General features: G+C 47.8%; 1 protein-coding gene across 3 annotated transcripts in view; it reads right to left on the reverse strand.

Moving 5' to 3' along the window:
- Nucleotides 1–18,668, reverse strand: part of HNRNPM (heterogeneous nuclear ribonucleoprotein M) — a 238,142-nt gene that overhangs the window by 131,502 nt on the left and 87,972 nt on the right. For all 3 annotated transcript variants that reach the window (XM_033956537.1, XM_033956539.1, XM_033956536.1), the window contains exon 6: nucleotides 1,533–1,814. In XM_033956537.1, the coding sequence (XP_033812428.1) occupies nucleotides 1,533–1,814 (282 nt within the window). The remainder of the gene's footprint in view (nucleotides 1–1,532; nucleotides 1,815–18,668) is intronic.

Genomic DNA, 18,668 nt, shown 5'->3' on the forward strand with positions numbered 1-18,668 from the left:
ATAATGGAGTAGATGGATCCGAGTCCGGTCACATAAGACTTTGGTGCTGGGTAATCTGGGTCAGTATCGGTGTGTGAAGAAAGATCAGAGTCAAAGTCATCGATACCACAAGATTTAGCATGTCCACTCCTAGAAAATGTAAGACGCTGAGAAGTCTAATGGCTACGGTGCCGATGGGAGCGTCGAGAAGGACTTGATGTCTTCTTCCGTGCCGATCTGACAAAGTAGCAGTGTGGCACTGGGATCTGGATTTGTGTCAGGAGGAGACAAGGAGCGGGTACCATGAGGCCTCGATGAGCCTTGCTCGGGCTGGGCCGGTATCACTGAAGTTTGTGCAGCAGATATGCCGATTGGCTTCTGGAGCATGGCTGCCAACTCTTTCTTAAGTAGTTCTCACAGCTGATTCTCGGTTGGACAATTGTGGTGCCAAAGATTGCAAAGGTACCACAGGTTTTAAAAGGGCGTTGAGGTATTGGGGACCTCGATGTAGAAGTGAGCCTCAGTGATGACAACAGTGTGGATGGCAATCGAGACTGCTTACAATGCATTTTGGCCTTCATCGACTTACTCGATGATAGAGAAGCTGCTGACAAATGTTGAAAAGGACAAGAGTGCTTCTTAGCTGGTTTATCAGCTGGAGCCGGTACCGATAATACCAACGTCGAGCAAGGCTAGGACGCTGGTGTCGAGGCAGCCTTATCAATGTCAGACACAGTTGACATCATAGAAGTTTGAGGAGAACTGAAAAACTTCTCCTGTTGCAACTGTTAAGCCTTCAAGGAGCGCATCTTTAGTGTTGAACAGTGAACACAAGAGTCGACTCAATGCTCAGGGTCAAGGTACTGAAGACACAAGTTGTGTAGGTCAGTGATGGAAATGGCCCTGTTGTACGGAACACACCTCTTGAAGCCCACAGAAGGCTTTGACATGAACAGGAGCACCGCCGAAGCTAAATCGAAGGACTCAATGTCTACCAAGGGTTGCATGAAAATGAGTCAGAAAAAGATTCAAGGCACCCACAGAAACCCTGGCTTGAGAGGAAACATGGGGGCCTAGTCCCGGAAGAATAAAAACAAAAATTCAAAATTTTTTTGAGAAAAAGAAAAGTAGTAAATAAACTAAACGTAAAAAAAGGAAACACAGGAAGGAAGAGCTCCATAAAAACACGTCATTTTAGCTCTGCGGAAAACTAAGAACTGATGGTCCCGTGAGTTGACTTCAGGTGGGAAGACAGGCAGGCGCATGTGCAGTACAGGCGGTGGAGACTTCTAAGTTTAAAATGAAAATACACTTTTGTACTGTCCATACCAGGCGCCGTGGATGATGTCACCCACATGTGAGAATTTGCTGCCTGACTGTCCTGGGAAAAGCAACGATATAAAGAAAACAATTTCAAAGCAATCATGCAATGAATGATTAATGCAGATTATTCAACATCTGCTCTGTTACAACCTCAGAAAGTGGTACTTTGCAGACAAGCACAAAAAAAAGGAAAATCTGAGAGCATTTAAAATTATTTCAAATATACTTACATTTGCAATAAACACTGTACTGCCAAGTCTCCCAGTCTGTAAAGCATGGATGACTTCATTGGGAATGTTAGGGTTATTGAGGATACTGGGGGGAATGTTCACACCAGGTCCAAGTGGTCCTGGACCTGGCCCCATCCCCATTGGTCTTCCCATAGGGCCAGGTCCTCCCATAGGTCCCATGGGACCCATAGGGCCTGGACCCATGAAACCCATAGGACCAGGGCCTCCCATGCTGTTTATCATTTTTTGCACTGCTCTTCTGGCATGTTCTCCATCAGGATCCTGTTTAGGGGGTAGAAGAGTATAATGATTAACAATTAGGATTAAGAAGGAGCATCTGTGTATTAATGAACTTCTCAAGATTATGGTCTAAAAACTACATTTTCATCTATCTATCATATTGCATGCATAAAGTCTCAAGAGAATGAAAATTTTCTGGATTAGAAAGTACAGTGGTGCCTCGCATAACGGACGCCTCGTACAGCGAACGCTGCGCATAACGAACTTTTTGTCTTGCTCCCTATAACGAACTTCGTTTCACACAACGAAGTCGCCCGAGGGGCCCGGGGGGGGGCGGAACTACTCTCGCCGAAGCCGGGAACAGCAGCACCCTCCTGTCTGAATGCAGTGTTCCATCATCTCCCTCCACCTTACGTTAGATGCCGAGTTTTCCGGCTTTCTTTTTCGGCCAGCCACACACTTTCAAAGAGCAGCACATGCGCGCATGCTCTGTTGTTCAATCTTCTCCTCTGACGCAACCGGAAACCGGAAGTTGCAGGAGAAGAGAACATTGATCAACTTCAGCAGCTGCGCGTGCACAGCTTTTTGAAAGCGTGCGGCTGGGTGAAAAAGAAAGCTGGCAAACTCTGCATATAAGGTGAGGTGGAGGGAGGGAAATGTAGGGCTGCAGAACGAATTATTTTCTTTTATATGTATTCTTATGGGAAAACAGGGCTGCAGAACGAATTATTTTGTTTTACATGTATTCTTATGGGAAAACGCGTTTCACACAACGAACGTTTCACATAACAAACTTGCTCCTGGAACGGATTAAGTTCGTTGTGTGAGGCACCACTGTACTCTAGAACAGTGTTTCTCAACTCAGCCCTGGAGTACCCCCTTGCCAATCAGGTTTTCAGGATATCCAAATGAATATGCATGAATGAAATGAAATAGAGGCAGTGTATACAAATCAAGTTTATGTATATTACATTACATTAGAGATTTCTATTCCGCTATTACCTTGCGGTTCATTGTGGCAAAAGGAGTCACATGAACTGTAGAAGCCATGTGACCGAGCAGAACCATTATTTGCCGTGCAGAAATGGATGGAAGATGAGAGACCTGATGCCAAAGTCGAATGAGGGTGTCCTGACGTAGTTGCGGAAGGTATGCTCTCAGGTGTACAGTGTTCAAAGTTGCTCCAATGAATTGGAGAGATTGAAATGGGGTTAACTGAGACTTTGGAAAGTTTATCTGGAACCCCAGACTTTGGAGGAATATAATAGTCTGTTGGGTCGCTGCAATAACCCCTGGAAGAGAGGGGGCTTTGATGAGCCAGTCGTCGAGGTATGGAAATACTTGAAGATCCTGGGTGTGAAGAGCTGCAGCCACCACCACTAGACATTTTGTGAATACTCTGGGGGATGAGGCCAACCCGAAAGGAAGAACCGTGTACTGCAGATGAAGGTTTCCCACTTTGAATCTGAGGTACTTGCGAAAGGCTGGATGAATGGGGATATGAGTACAAGCCTCCTTGAGATCCAGCGAGCACATCCAATCTCCCTGATCCATCAGAGAATACAAGGTCGGCAAAGAGAGCATTCGAAACTTCTCTTTGACTAGGTATTTGTTGAGAGCTCTGAGGTCCAGAATAGGTCACAAATCCCCCATCTTCTTTGGAACTAGGAAATAGCGGGAGTAGAATCCCAAGTTCCGCTGGGAAAGAGGAATCTCCTCTACGGCTCGAAGGAGAGCCCGGGCTTCGTGAAGAAGAAGGGGAAGTTGCGACTGATTGGAAGGACACTCTCTTGGAGGGTGATCTGGAGGTACCTGAAGCAAGCGAAGAGAGTATCCCTCTCGTAGGATGGTAAGAACCCATAGATCTGAGGTGATGAGCTCCCACTGATGATAGAAAGTGGACAGGCGACCCCCTATGTGAAGAGGAGAATTCTAAAATAGGGAGATTGGAATGCTCAAGCTGAGAACATCAAAAAGACTGAGCTGGCTTGGTGGCAGCAGGAGTTTGTGACTTTTGTTGACGTAGCTGTTGCTGAGGGCAGCAAGGTGGAGGTCTAGAAAAAGCAGGAGTCATTTTCTGAGGGTAACGACGTGGAGTTTGTTTAAACGCTCTAGCTGGTGTAGTCTTAGGTTTAGGGCAAATGAGAGAAGCAAAAGAGCGTTCATGTTCTGAGAGACACTTAGTGGCTGCTTCAATAGAATCATCAAATAACTCATTCCCTTGACAAGGTAGGTTTGCCAAACGATCCTGGAGATTGGGATCCATGTGAACAATACACAGCCATGCCAGGCTACGCATGGCTACAGCAAAGGCAAAGACTCGGGAAGACAGTTCAAAAGCATCATATGAGGCTTGCAACATGAAGAGTCTCAATTGAGAAAGAGTCTTGAGGATTTGTTTGAACTCAGAAAGACGTGTCTTGGAAACATCCGGATAAAAGGAAGGCAACAATTTGAGAAAATGGTTGAAATAATTGGTGAAAATGTAATTATAGTTAAGAATCCGATTAGCCATCATCGAGTTCTGGTATAAACGGCGACCAAACTTATCCATAGTACGACCCACCCTGCCTGGAGGGACTGCAGCATAGATCTTGGAAGGATGGGCTTTCTTTAAAGATGATTCTACTACCAAGGATTGATGAGAGAGTTGGGACTTCTCAAATCCCTTACAGGGAACAGTACGATAACGGGATTCCAGCTTAGATGGGATAACAGTGATGGAATAAGGAGTCTCCATGTTACGGATGAAAGTCTGTTTAAGGACTGGAGTCATAGGCAAGTGTAAAGACTCTTTAGGTGGATGAGGAAGTTCCATGTCCGCCAAATATTCAGGAGTATATTTGGAATCTGAATGGAGGTCTGAGAGCCTGTCCCATGTCAAACACAAACTTGGCAAAGGAAGTTGACTTAGAATCCGATGTTTCATCAGGGGAAGGACTTCGAGACTTTGGAGCCGCCGAGTAGGAAGGAGAAGCCTCTCTAGAATATTGAGAGACTGGTTCAGACTCAAGATGCATGGTTACAGAAGAAGCTGCACTGTGAGGTGGAGTCATAGAATGTTTTTGCTTCAGGCTCCGCGATGGAGAAATACCCGGAGTGCGAGGCACAGAATGAGTTGAAGTAGGAGGAGAAGAGTCCTGGTGAGCTGGCTTCGAAGGAGGAGTCCTCGATCTGGAAGGACTTCGGGTCGAGACAGAGTAACATAGTAGATGACGGCAGATAAAGACACGAATGGTCCATCCAGTTTGCCCAACCTGATTCAATTTAAATTTTTAAATTTTTTTCTTCTTAGCTATTTCTAGGCAAGAATCCAAAGCTCTACTCGGTACTGTTGCATGAGAGACCTGTGCTTCGAGGTGGAAGAGCGAGGCAGAGAAAGCACAGTTACTTACCCGTAACAGGTGTTATCCAGGGACAGCAGGCAGCTATTCTCACATATGGGTGACATCATCCAACGGAGCCTCGATGCGGACGCCTCACAAGCAGACTTGCTTGAAGAAACTAGAAATTTCGAGTTGCCCGCACCGCGCATGCGCGAGTGCCTTCCCGCCCAATGTACAGTGCGCATCTCCTCAGTTCAGATAGCTAGCAGAGAAGCCAACCAGGGGAGGTGGGTGGGTTGTGAGAATAGCTGCCTGCTGTCCCTGGATAACACCTGTTACGGTAAAGTAACTGTGCTTTATCTCAGGACAAGCAGGCAGGTATTCTCACATATGGGTGACCTCCAAGCTAACCAGAATGGGATGGTGGGAGTGTTGGCAACTTAGGAGAATAAATTTTGTAATACTGTTTGACCAAACTGTCCATCCCGTCTGGAGAAAGTATCCAGACAATAGTGAGAAGTGAAGGTATGAACCGAGGACCAGGTAGCAGCTTTGCAAATCTCCTCAATCGGTGTCGATCTGAGGAAAGCAACAGAAGCTGCCATTGCTCTGACTTTATGGGCTGTGACTTTACTGTGAAGTGGTAATCCAGCCTGGGCATAGCAGAAAGAGATACAAGCCGCCATCCAATTGGAGATGGTGCGTTTAGAAATTGGATGCCCCAACTTATTTGGATTAAGAGACAAAAAGTTGAGGAGCAGTTCTGTGTGGTTTGGTGCGTTCCAAGTAGAAGGCCAAAGCACGTTTACAGTCCAGAGTATGAAGAGCTTATTCTCCAGGGTGAGAATGAGGCTTTGGAAAAAAAACACTGGAAGTATGATAAGATTGGTTGAGATGAAATTCTGAGACCACTTTAGGTAGGAATTTCGGATGAGTACAAAGAACCACCTTGTCATGATGGAACACAGTGAATGGTGGATTAGTAACTAAAGCTTGCAGCTCACTGACTCGTCGAGCAGAAGTGAGGGCAATAAGAAACACCACTTTCCAAGTGAGATACTTCAAATGAGCCTTATCAATTGGTTCAAATGGAGGCTTCATGAGGTGAGAAAGGACAACATTAAGGTCCCAAACCATAGGAGGCGGTTTGAGAGGAGGTTTAACAATGAAAAGTCCTTTCATGAATCTGGAAACCACCGGATGAGCAGAGAGGGGTTTCCCCTCAATAGGCTGATGAAAAGCTGCAATTGCACTGAGATGGACTCTAATGGATGTAGACTTGAGTCCAGAGTTGGATAGGTGCAAAAGATAATCCAACACAGATAAGGAGGAATGTTGAGGCTCCTTATGATGAGAGAAACACCATGTAGAAAATCTAGTCCATTTTTGGTGGTAGCATTGTCTGGTTGTAAGCTTTCGAGAAGCTTCTAAATATCTCTTACAGATTGAGAAAATAGAAGAGGAGTTATGTTGAGAGGTACCAAACTGTCAGGTGTAGAGACTGCAGGTTGGGATGAAGGAGAGAACCTTGACTCTGTGTAAGTAGAGAAGGAAAAACTGGTAGAAGATAAGGCTCCCTGCTGCTGAGTTGAAGTAGAATGGAGTACCATGGTTGTCTCGGCCACCGAGGAGCAATGAGAATCATGGTGGCATGATCGTTCCTCAATTTGACTAGAGTCTTGAGAATGAGAGGGAATGGAGGAAATGCGAAGAGGAACAGATTCGTCCAGTTCAGAAGAAAAGCATCTGCCTCGAGGCGGTGAGGAGAGTATATCCTGGAGCAAAACTGAAGCAGTTTGAAGTTGTGGGGAGCTGCAAAGCGGTCTATCTGAGGCGTTCCCCACTGTGAGAAAATGTGATGAAGAGATGAGGAATGGAGAGTCCATTCGTGAGGTTGTAGAAGACGACTCAAGTTGTCCGCTAAGCAATTCCGAGTTCCCTGAATGTAAACAGCTTTGAGGAAGGTGTTGTGACGGATCGCCCAGTCCCACACCTCCAGAGCTTCCTGACAAAGGGAGGCAGATCCTGTCCCTCCTTGTTTGTTGACATAATACATGGCGACTTGGTTGTCCGTCCAAACGAGGACTACTGTGTCGTGAAGCAGATGTTGAAAAGCATGGAGAGCTTTGATATGACACTGACGATCCGTACTGGTCCAGAGGCCTTGAATACGGAGACCATCGAGATGAGTGCCTCAAGCATAGGTGGAAGAGTCTGTCGTAAGGACTTTCTGATGAGAGGGCATTTGAAAAAGCAAGCCTCTGGAAAGATTGGAAGAGAGCATCCACCAACGGAGAGACTGCTTCAAGGAAGGAGCGACTGTAATGTGTTGAGAAAGAGGATCGCAAACCTGCGTCCACTGAGAAGCCAGGCTCCATTGAGGAATTCCGAGGTGAAGTCTGGCAAAAGGAGTCATGTGTACTGTGGAGGCCATGTGATCTAGAAGCACTATTATATGTCTCGCTGAGATGGAAGAACAGGAAGACACGGTGTGACAGAGTTGAAGAAGAGCTTCCAGGCGTTGTTGAGGAAGGAATGCTCTGAGTTGGACAGTGTCCAGAACAGCTCCAATGAATTGTAGATTCTGAGAGGGTTGAAGTTGAGATTTGGGAAAGTTGATTTCGAATCCCAAACTTTGGAGGAACCATGTAGTCCGTTGGGTTGCTACAATAACCCCTTGAGATGTGGAATCTTTGATGAGCCAGTCGTCTAGGTATGGAAAAACCTGGAGACCATGATTCCTTAGAGCTGCGGCTACCACTATCAGACACTTGGTGAGCACTCTGGGAGACGAGGCCAGGCCAAAGGGTAGAACTCTGTATTGAAAATGCAGATTCCCCACCCGAAATCTGAGATATTGACGGGAGGCCGGGTGGATTGGAATATGAGTAGAGGCCTCCTTGAGATCCAGAGAGCATAACCAATCGTTCTGCTCAAGAAGGAGATATAGAGATGCCAGAGACAACATTTGAAACTTTTCTTTGACCAAAAATTTGTTGAGGGCCCTGAGATCCAAAATGGGTCTCAGATCGCCCGTCTTCTTCGTAACTAGGAAGTAATGGGAGTAAAAAAAACCCTGTTTTGCTGTTCCAAGGGAACTGGCTCGATGGCATGGAGCCGAAGCAGAGCTTGAGCTTCCTGAAGAAGAAGGGCGGTCTGGGATGGACTGGAAGGATACTCTCTTGGAGGAAGGTCTGGAGGAACTTGATGAAAATGAAGAGAGTATCCTTCTCTGATGATGGAAAGGACCCAAAGGTCGGATGTTATGACCGTCCATCTGCTGTAAAAAAGATGGAGACGACCTCCGATAAGTGGAAAAGGAGACAGAGGCAGAACGATGGATGTTTTGCTCTGGAGTAAAGAGTCAAAAAGGCTGAGAAGCCTTAGGAGTAGCAGAAGGTTGAGGCTTTTGTTGCTTCTGCGGTGGCTGTTTCTTCAAAGGAGGGCGAGTGTAAGGCGCCGGCTTTGGAGGGAAACGCCGTTGATAGATGACAGGAGGGCGAGCAGGCCTAGATGGAGTTGGTTTAGGCTTTGGTCTGACTATGGAGGCAAACGATTTAGCATGGTCAGACAACTTTTTAGTGGCAGCCTCGATGGACTCATCAAAGAGGTCATTGCCTTCACAAGGGATGTTCGCCAGACGATCTTGAAGGTTAGAGTCCATGTCTATAGTGCGAAGCCAGGCTAGACGACGCATGGCCACAGAGCAAGCCGCTGCTCGAGCAGAGAACTCAAAAGCATCATAAGATGATTGCAGAAGATGGATACGCAATTGAGAAAAAGAAGCAATGACTTCTTGGAATTCAAAATGCATGCTGTAATCCAGATAACTCACACATTTTGGCAAAAGAGATAAAAGAAACTCAAAATACGTAATAAAATGAAAGTTGTAATTGAGTACTTTTGAAGACATCATAGCATTTTGATAAATGCGACGTCCAAATTTATCCATGGAGCTGCCAGGAGCAACTGTGGCATACACTTTAGAAGGATGGGATCTCTTTAAAGAGGATTCCACAAGCAAGGATTGATGCGACAATTGGGAACTGTCAAAACCTTTATGATGCACGGTTTTATATCTAGCATCCAACTTTCCTGGAACTGCTGGAATGGAAAAGGGGGTCTCCATGCATCGAGTAAAAGTCTGATCAAGAAGTTTGTGCAATGGCAGTTTGAGAGACTCAGCCAGAGGTTGAGGAAGGTGCATGGTCTCGAGATATTCTTTAGAGTATTTAGATCCAGTGTCTAGGGGAACATCCAGATCTATAGCCATCTGTCTCAAAAATGAGGAAAAAGATAACTGATCTGAAGTCGCACGGCTTCGAGAAGGACTCGAAGACGTCGAGGCAACTGGAGTCGAAGAAGTAGAAGCCTCAGCATGAAAGAACCTGGAGACCTAGACGATGCAGTAGACATCGGGATGTCTTTGAGAGCAGGCATTGGAGACTTGGAACGAGGAGTTGGAGGTCTCGTCGAGGCCGGAGAGGACCGAGGCTTTGAGGAATGATGTCTCGAAGAATGCCTCGAAGTAGGCCTCGAATGATGACGAGAACTATGTCTCAAACTGGATCTTGAAGATCTAGCAGAGGTTGCCTCGGAAGCAGTTGATCGAAGATCTATAGGCGTGGAAGATCCCTGAAGCAACTTTGAAGACTGGACTCCCTTGGTAGAATGGGAGGTATCCTGTCAATGCACTCTATGTGTTTCGTGCTTGGAAGCCCGACCAGCCACTCGCAGAGACTCCGTCCCCTGCATCGAGTGTGGAGGATCAGACCGGGGCATAGGCGGCTCGACCTTGTGGGAGACTTCTGTATGCCCAGGCTGAAGAAGATTAAGCAGTGTAGGTTCCATGGTAGTGAGGACTTTAAGAATCTGCTCCTCCAAAGAGGGTTGGGGTACAGCCGGCAAGGAGTGTACCACGTCTAAAACCGGCCCACCTGCCTTGGCTGGAGGTTCTCGCCCAGTGGTGTGAGAATGTTTCGATTTTGGAGGCTTCGAAGCTTTAATCACCACTGGCGGAACCGAGTGCTGAGCTATCTGACCTGAGGAGACAGGAGAAGATATGGCAGCCGAGGATGTCGAAGCAAGAGCCACTCCAAAAGACGAAGGTCAGATGAGGCTCGAGGTGGAAGCAGTAGAAGGAGAGGCATCGACCGGGGCCGATGCCGAAGACACCTTCGATGCCGAGAGATTAGAAGACTCCATCTCGAAGAGGTTATCCACCAGGAAGCAACGAGGCTTAAGTGTTTGGCAAGGCAGGCACGAGGTAGGATGATGAGTCGGCCCAAGGCACTTGAGGCAGCGTCCGTGAGGGTCCGTAAGGGATATTGTGCGCTTGCACTAGCGACACCGTTTGAAACCAGTAACAGGCCAGGGCATAGACAAAATGAAAGCTGACACAAAGTCGCAGGCCGCGGCTGAGCGGCCTGCACCGAACGAACGGATGGAAGTAAAATATATATTTTTTTTTTATAAAAGAAAGAAAATAAAGAACACAGCGATTCGTGAGAAAAATAAACACAAAACCGTGGTGAGAGAAGGCACGAACGATGAAGCAACCGGAGAGAGCCAAAAAGATGGACTTCTCGGCTCCACAGAAAACTAAGAACTGAGGAGACGCGCCTGTGCACTGGGCGGGAAAGCACTCGCGCATGCGCGGTGCGGGCGACTTGAAACTTCTAGTTTCTTCAAGCAAGTCTGTTTGTGAGGCGTCCATATCGAGGCTCCGTTGGATGACGTCACCCATATGTGAGAATACCTGCCTGTTTGTCCTGGGATAAGTTTCAGTATCCACAGAAGAATGCAGTACAGAGGACTTGCGACGAAGCTTGGAAGCAAGATGCTTCGAATGCTTCGAGCGGTGCTTCGAACGAGGCAATTCAGGTGAAGAATCACTGGAGGATAGTCACTTCGAAGTACGAGACCTGCCTCGAGATATGAGGGACTAGAGCAGTGTTTTTCAACCTTTTTTGGGCAAAGGCACACTTGTTTCATGAAAAAAATCAAGAGGCACACCACCATTAGAAAATGTTAAAAAATTTAACTCTGTGCCTATATTGACTATATATAAAGTAATTCTCTTGAATAGGAATCAAATAAACACAAAGAAAGTATTTTATAATTACTTTATTATGAAATATTAAGTAAACAGAATAGTGAAAAATTATAAAATACTTTATTCAGTGCGAAACCTGGGCCTGTTTGGCTGAACACAAAGCTGATATTCTGGCTGGAATCGAAGAAAGACACACACGTAGCTCTTCGTCAACAGCCGTTCCCTTCACCGCCCCGTCACCGTCATCCCTTTCACCGCCCCATCACCGCCACTGTCATCCCATTCACCGCCCCGTCACCGTCCCCGCTGCATCCATATAAGCCTTAGTACTGTAATATTTAGCTTATTCCTTTCTTATAAATCAAAGTTCCTGCTGCTGAACTAGAGAAAGAGATGTTCAGCTGGCAGGGCTTTGTTTATAAATTTTTATCAACACAACTAATATACTATTTTATCCTAAAGCAAAAAATAAATAAATAAATATAATTTTTTTTTTCTACCTTTGTTGTCTGCTTTCTGCTTTTCACATCTTCTCATTCAATTCCTTCCATCCACTGTGTGTCTTCTCTCTACGTCTTCCATTTGCTGTTACTGTGCCTCTCCCTTCACCCCCCCCCCAATTGGTCTAGCACCCATCTTCTTCCTTCCGCTCCCCCATAGTCTGGCATCTGTCTTCTTCCCACTCTGTCTTCCACATTTCCCTTCGGGGTCAGTTCCTCTCCACCCTCCTTCAATGTCTGTCCTATTCCTTTCCACCACCACCCTTCCCTCCCTCCTTTACCATCTGTTCCTTTCTACTACCCTTCAGCTCCTCTCACGTGGCTTATCTATCTACCTTCCTCCCTCTTATTTTCATGGCACGTTACAATGTAATTTGTGCAAGCCACTGGAGCCTGCGAGCTCGGTCCCTGTCCCATCCCCACAAACCATCTCGCTTCTGTGCTCCTATTTTCTCCATTTCTAATATCTCCCCTATGTATCTGTCATTGCCCCCCCCCCTGTGTCCATATACCATCCCCATGGCATGTCCCCTTTATGTCTCTGTCCCTATGCCCCATGCACATAATCTCCCCTCTTTCTGTTACCTTCCTGTGTCCAGATTTCCCCTATCTTCCTCTTCCATACCAGTGTGTCTCTTCTTTTCAACCCCATCTAGCTTTTTTCCCTCTTTCTTCCCCCCCCCCCTGCTTCTAGCATCTGGCTCACCTGCCTGTCCTTCCCTTTCTTTCCTGCTGTGGGTTTTTCTTTCCGTCTTCATCCCCTTGGCCCAGAATCCTTTTCCCTTTCACTCCCTCCTTCCAATTTGAGCCGGGAACACGAGCGATCGCACGGTCCCCGCAGCCACCACTCGCCTGCCCAATCGATCCTACTGTTTAGCCAGCTCTCTCCCTTCGCTTCGCCTCACCTTAGTTTGTAGGTTTTGTTTTTCGGTGACATGCACACTTTCCCAAAGAGCCGCGCAGCCACTCAGTGTTCAATCTTCTGCTCTGCTGCAACTTCCTGTTTCCGGTTGCGTCAGAGCAGAAGATCGAAACTGAACAGCAGCGGGGACCGGGGGAGTCTCATGGGAGCGCGTGCGGGACCCGGCCTGAGGCCTAATCAATGTCTGCACCGTACGGCACACCAGGCAACATCTCTAGTGTGCCGCGGAACAGCGGTTGAAAAACACTGGACTAGAGGATCCAGCTGGGTCTCAGGCTGGTCTACCCGAGGCAGAGTCGAGGACGGTAGCAGTTGAGCCACGATAGAGGATAGAGTGGTCAAGATATCGGCACCGAGACAGAAAGATCTGACCTCGTAGGTGTAGCAGTGCGCTCCAAAGAGGGCGACCTCGAAGGTGAGTATTCCCTTATCTTGGAGGCACGCTTAGATGGAAGGCGCAAGGAGGTCTATGGTGGCTTCTTAGGTACAGCACCTGAAAGAGACACAGGAGACTTACCCACCAAGGACGTCTTCACAGAGGTCACTGTCGAAACCTTCGAGGGCGTCGAAGTCGATGCAGGTATGGAAGTCACGGTCGAGGCCTTCGAGACCGAAGCTCCAGCCGAAGCCAAGTTCGAGGCCTTCGAGACCGATGTTGTCGTCGATGTCGGAGTCGAGGCCTTTGAGACCGGGGCCGCCGCCGGGGTCGAAGTCAAGGCCTTGCCCGAAGATTGCTCCTTGTCGCCGAAAGGTTGTCTAAACTGGGCACACCTACGACGAAAAGCTTGAGGTGTAAGAGTAAAACACAGTGACAGTCTTCTGGGGAATGGACCGAACCTAAACACTGTAAACTACGACAGTGAGGATCGGTGACAGAAATCACTCGATTACACTGACGACAGCGCTTGAACCCGGTAAGAGGCCGGGACATAGAAAAAATAAAGTCCGTGTCGAATGAAGTGAGCGGACGGGCCTAGGCCCAAGGCTCACCGACCGGACGAAGAGGGAAAAAAAACAAATTGTTTGTTGTTTTTTTAGAAAAGAAATAAAAGAAATACACAGCGACCGAACTTTTAAAAAGAAAGAAGCAGCCGCGGTGAAGAGAAGGCAAATTTCACTGCAGAGCTGAAGAAACGCGTCTTCTTGGCTTCTCGGAAAATAACGAACTGAGGATCCTCACAGGAAATGCGCCCCCTAGTTCGGGCGGGAAGGCACGCGCGCATGCGCGGTGCAGCACTCGAAAGTTCAAGATCTTCAAGCAAGTTTGCTTTCGAGGCTGTCCGCTGCGGGGCTCCGTCGGTGACGTCACCCATGTGTGAGAATATGCTGCTTGCTTGTACTGGGATAATACAAAAGTGCCGGTTAACAACAAAAAGCAATAACAAGCAAGGGAAGGCACCCTTCAGACCAGCTCTGCCTCAGGATATATATATATATTTTTTATTTTTCAGAACAGACTCCACTGGCTCTCAAAGTATTGGTGGCAAGGCTTACAGCTGAGGTGCCACTACAAAATTTTGGGAAAGGGGGGGGAAGAACTCAACACAAGACTTGTCAAGTGTGACACCCCCGAGGTCGAATGGACCCCCAAACAGGGGCCCTCCAAGCTCAGTCCGGCACTAGAACAGGGACAAGGAGCCCTAAGCAAATTCCAACAGCCCTAACAAGAGGAGACTAGCACAGCTCACCTACTACCTGCTGGAGACTAGAGAGCTGCACGGGAACGGGGATGACAGGAATCCTGCGGGACCCGCGGGGATCCCGCGGGTTCCCCCTTTGGGTCACGGGAATCCCGTGGGGACGCCCCCTAGGGTCGCGGGGATCCCGTGGGGACGCCTCCGAGGGTCGCGGGGTTCCTGCGGGGTTGGATCGCAGCGGGGTTGGTCGAGCCGCGAGGGTAGTCTCCTTCTCCTTACCTGCCCTGTCACAGCACACATCCGAACGGAAATCTTCCCGATGTCAGCGCTGACGTCGGAGGGAGGGCTTAAGCAAAGCCCTCCCTTCCTCCGACGTCAGCGCTGACATCAGGAAGACTTCCGGTCGGCTGTGTGCGGCAGGGCAGGTAGGAAGAAGGCAATGGCGTACGAAAGAGGGGGGAGGGGGCGGTCCGCCCCGGAGAATGTGCACAGCCGGTCAGGTCCCCCGATCGACCGACAACAGGCCCAGCCGACAAATCTCCCTGCCCTGTAGCCACGAATCTAAATTACCTCTTACAGCAGCTTCACTACTCCAGCTGCTGTAAGAAGGTAATTTAGATTCGCGGCTACAGGACAGGGAGATTTGTCCGACCGGGCCTGTTCTGTTGTCGGTCGGGTGCAAAAGCGCCACAAAGGTGGAGGCAGGGAGGGAGGAAAGGTGGAGTGGAGAAGAAAAGACGCTTAAGGGGGGAGAAGGCCGCTGAAAGTACTGGGGAAGACAAAGGGGTGGAAAAGAACGCTGAAAGGACATGGGGTAAACGGGAGGAAGGGGGGGGAAGGACCCTGAAAGCACTGGGGAAGACAAAGGGGTGGAGAATGCCACTGAAAGGACATGGGGAAGACAGAGGGGGGAGAAGGCCGCTGAAAGGACATGGGGAAGGCAGAGAGGGGAGAAGGATGCTGCCTGACAAGACATGGGAAAGATGGTGGGGGAGAAGGACACTGAAAGGAAATGGGGAAGAGGGAATGGGAAGAAGACGCTGGCAGGGAAGAAGACAGAGGTGCCAGACTATGGGGGGAGCGGAGGGAAAAAGATGGGTGCCAGACCAATTTGGGAGGGGGGAGAAAGGGAGAGGCACAGTAACAGAGCAAATGGAAGACACAGAGAGAAGAGAGGCAGTGGATGGAAGGAATTGAATGAGAACATGAAGAAAGCAGAAACCAGGCAATAAAGGTAGGAAAAAAATTATTATTATTTTTTTTTTTTGCTTAAGGATAAAGTAGTATATTAGTTGTGTTGATAAAAATTTATAAACATTAGAGGCTCTGGTAGAAACCCGTTTACAAAGTATGTATTCTTCCCAATTAATATTTCCAAATTAATAAAGTCTTTTTGCTTATTTTTAAATGGGTTTCTACCAGAGCCTTTAATTCAGTAGCATAATTAAATGAAATAACTATTTCTGTAGTTTATAGGGACAGGCGGGGACGTAGGGGATTCCTCGCGGGGACGGAGGGGATTCTCGCGGGGACGGGTGGGGACGGAGGGATTCCTCACGGGGACGGGTGGGGACGGGTGGGACTTTGGCGGGGACGGGTGGGATTTCTGTCCCCGCGCAACTCTCTACTGGAGACTGAGAGAAGACTTAAGATAGTGGGAGGGACAGCTATTAAGGACTATAACCAAAAATTTGGTCTGTCTCCACTTGCTGGTCATGGTGAGCTATTACCCATCAGCGAAGCCTGTACCGGTCTGGAGAGGTGACAAAAGAAATAAGTATTATTTCCCCATTATACAGCATGTGCAGCACCTTGGGGATTAATCCCCTCAATTACCTCTCCTTAAGGGGCTCCCTCAGAGACAGGTCCCTGGAACACAGTGAAGCTGCCTCTGATAAGGACAAGGAAGGAGAAGAGCCTCTGTCTGACAAGTCCCAAGTCTACACACACGCTCGCTTAGGAGGAGCCAACTGCACAGAGAGAGGTAAAGATATCTCTTTCAGACACTGCTTCAACAGATAATCCTGGTGAAGCAGAACAAACTTGGGTGGGGGGAGGGCGCAGAACATAATCCCTGAATCTGAAGCCATGCCTACTGCATCTGAACTGCTCTGCAAAGAAATAGATTCCAGTTGTTTGATTGCGGCACTAATATGGCTGCCTTTCATGCACTCAACAGTGGCGAAGCATGGCTTGAGGCCTCCAACGGACCTGCTTGCCCGGGCCTTCCTTGCAGCAGCAGCAGCATACTTTCCCCAGAACTCCCGTCTCTGGCCAAATTTCCCACATCCCATGGGACCACCGGTTTACAGGCCGTGCAGCATCCCACCATCAATTGATGTGTTCTACACCAGGAACTGTACTTCCTCCATTCTGCTGGCATTGCCACACTTTGCACGCCTCTCAGCCATGTGGAAGTTGCTCCAGCTGGAGTTCAAAGGAAAAGAAGGATGCACCAACACCAGCTGCCAGGTAAAGCTCTCAGACCTGCTTCCAGGTCCAGAGTAAGGACAATATACAGTGGCACTCTGCTCACACTGAAAGACTGCAAACTGACCCTCCCCTCCCAAGCATGTTGTGCCCAGCAAGAGAAAAGAAGGAGCAAGAGGGAGGCAGAGGGCTACCAGAAGGAGAACCTGGAGACTTCCAGGCAAGTCCAACTGACCAAATGGACCAAGAACACAGAGCCAAAACTGGGAACTGCAAGCTATGACCATTACCTGCTGGAAATAGAAAATACTGAAGAGAGACCGTACTGGTGAGGCTTATGAGGTGCTCATCGAGGTTAGTGCTTTCTAGATCTATCTGCTGGTCAAGTTTGGGATAGTGTGGAGAAATACCAGTGAACAAATGAACATGGTCAGCCAGACAAGATACTATAGTAGAACTTTAATAATATCATGAGTAACTAAATTCCTTCTTTGCCTCCGTCTTTACTAAGGAGGACACCTCAACAATACCTGAAGCGGAGAAACTGTTTACAGGAGAAATAGAGGACAGCCTCACCACAGTTGAAGTGAACTTGGATCAGATATACTACCAGATCGACAAACTTAAAAGTGACAAATCCCCTGGACCGGATGAAATTCACCCGAGAGTCTTGAAGGAATTGAAGGTTGAAATCGGAGAGTTATTGCAAAAACTTGCAAACCTGTCAATCAGAACTGGACAGATACCAGACGACTGGAAGAAAGCAAACGTCACACCAATTTTCAAAAAAGGATCGAGAGGAGAACCGGGCAACTATAGACCTGTGAGTCTTACGTCTGTCCCCGGCAAGATGATTGAATCACTGATCAAGGATAGCATAGTTCAGCACTTGGACACACACGACTTGATGAAACCCAGTCAACATGGATTCAGGAAAGGGAAATCGTGTTTGACGAATTTACTCCAATTCTTTGAGACCGTGAACGAGCAAATTGATAGTGGAAAGCCGGTGGACATAATATACTTGGATTTCCAGAAAGCGTTCGACAAAGTTCCACACGAAAGACTTCTCAGGAAATTACAAAGCCATGGCATAGAGGGAGATATACAAAGATGGATAGGCAAATGGCTGGAAAACCGAAAGCAGAGAGTGGGCATAAATGGGAAGTTCTCTGACTGGGAGAAAGTGACTAGTGGTGTACCCCAGGGCTCGGTACTTGGGCCGATCCTTTTTAATATTTATATCAATGACTTGGAAAACGGAACATCCAGTGAGATCATCAAGTTTGCAGATGACACAAAACTCTGCCGGGCAATCAGATCGCAGGAGGATAGTGAGGAACTCCAGAGCGATTTGTGTCGGTTAGAAAAATGGGCGGAGAAATGGCAAATGAGGTTCAACGTGGAGAAATGCAAGGTAATGCATTTAGGCAGTAAGAATAAGGAATACGAGTACAAAATGACAGGTGCAACTCTGGGAAAAAGTGAACAAGAAAGAGACCTGGGTGTACTGATAGATAGGACCCTGAAGCCGTCGGCACAATGCGCGGCAGCGGCAAAGAAGGCAAATAGAATGTTGGGCATGATAAAGAAAGGAATCTCGAGTAGATCGGAGAAAGTAATAATGCCGCTTTATAGGGCAATGGTCAGACCTCACTTGGAATACTGCGTCCAACATTGGTCTCCCTACCTAAAGAAGGATATAAAACTGCTGGAGAGGGTGCAGAGACGAGCAACTAAACTAGTGAAGGGTATGGAGAAACTGGTATATGAGGATCGACTTAAAACACTGGGATTGTTCTCCCTTGAGAAAAGGAGACTGCGGGGGGATATGATCGAGACTTTCAAAATACTGAAAGGAATCGACAAAATAGAGCAGAGAAGATTATTTACATTGTCCAAATTGACACGGACAAGAGGACATGAAATGAAGCTAAGGGGGGACAAGTTCAGGACTAATGTCAGGAAGTTCTGCTTCACACAGAGAGTGGTGGACATCTGGAATACTCTCCCAGGGGAGATTATT

Source organism: Geotrypetes seraphini, chromosome 8 (genome assembly GCF_902459505.1).
Source record: "Geotrypetes seraphini chromosome 8, aGeoSer1.1, whole genome shotgun sequence".
Taxonomy (NCBI): domain Eukaryota; kingdom Metazoa; phylum Chordata; class Amphibia; order Gymnophiona; family Dermophiidae; genus Geotrypetes; species Geotrypetes seraphini.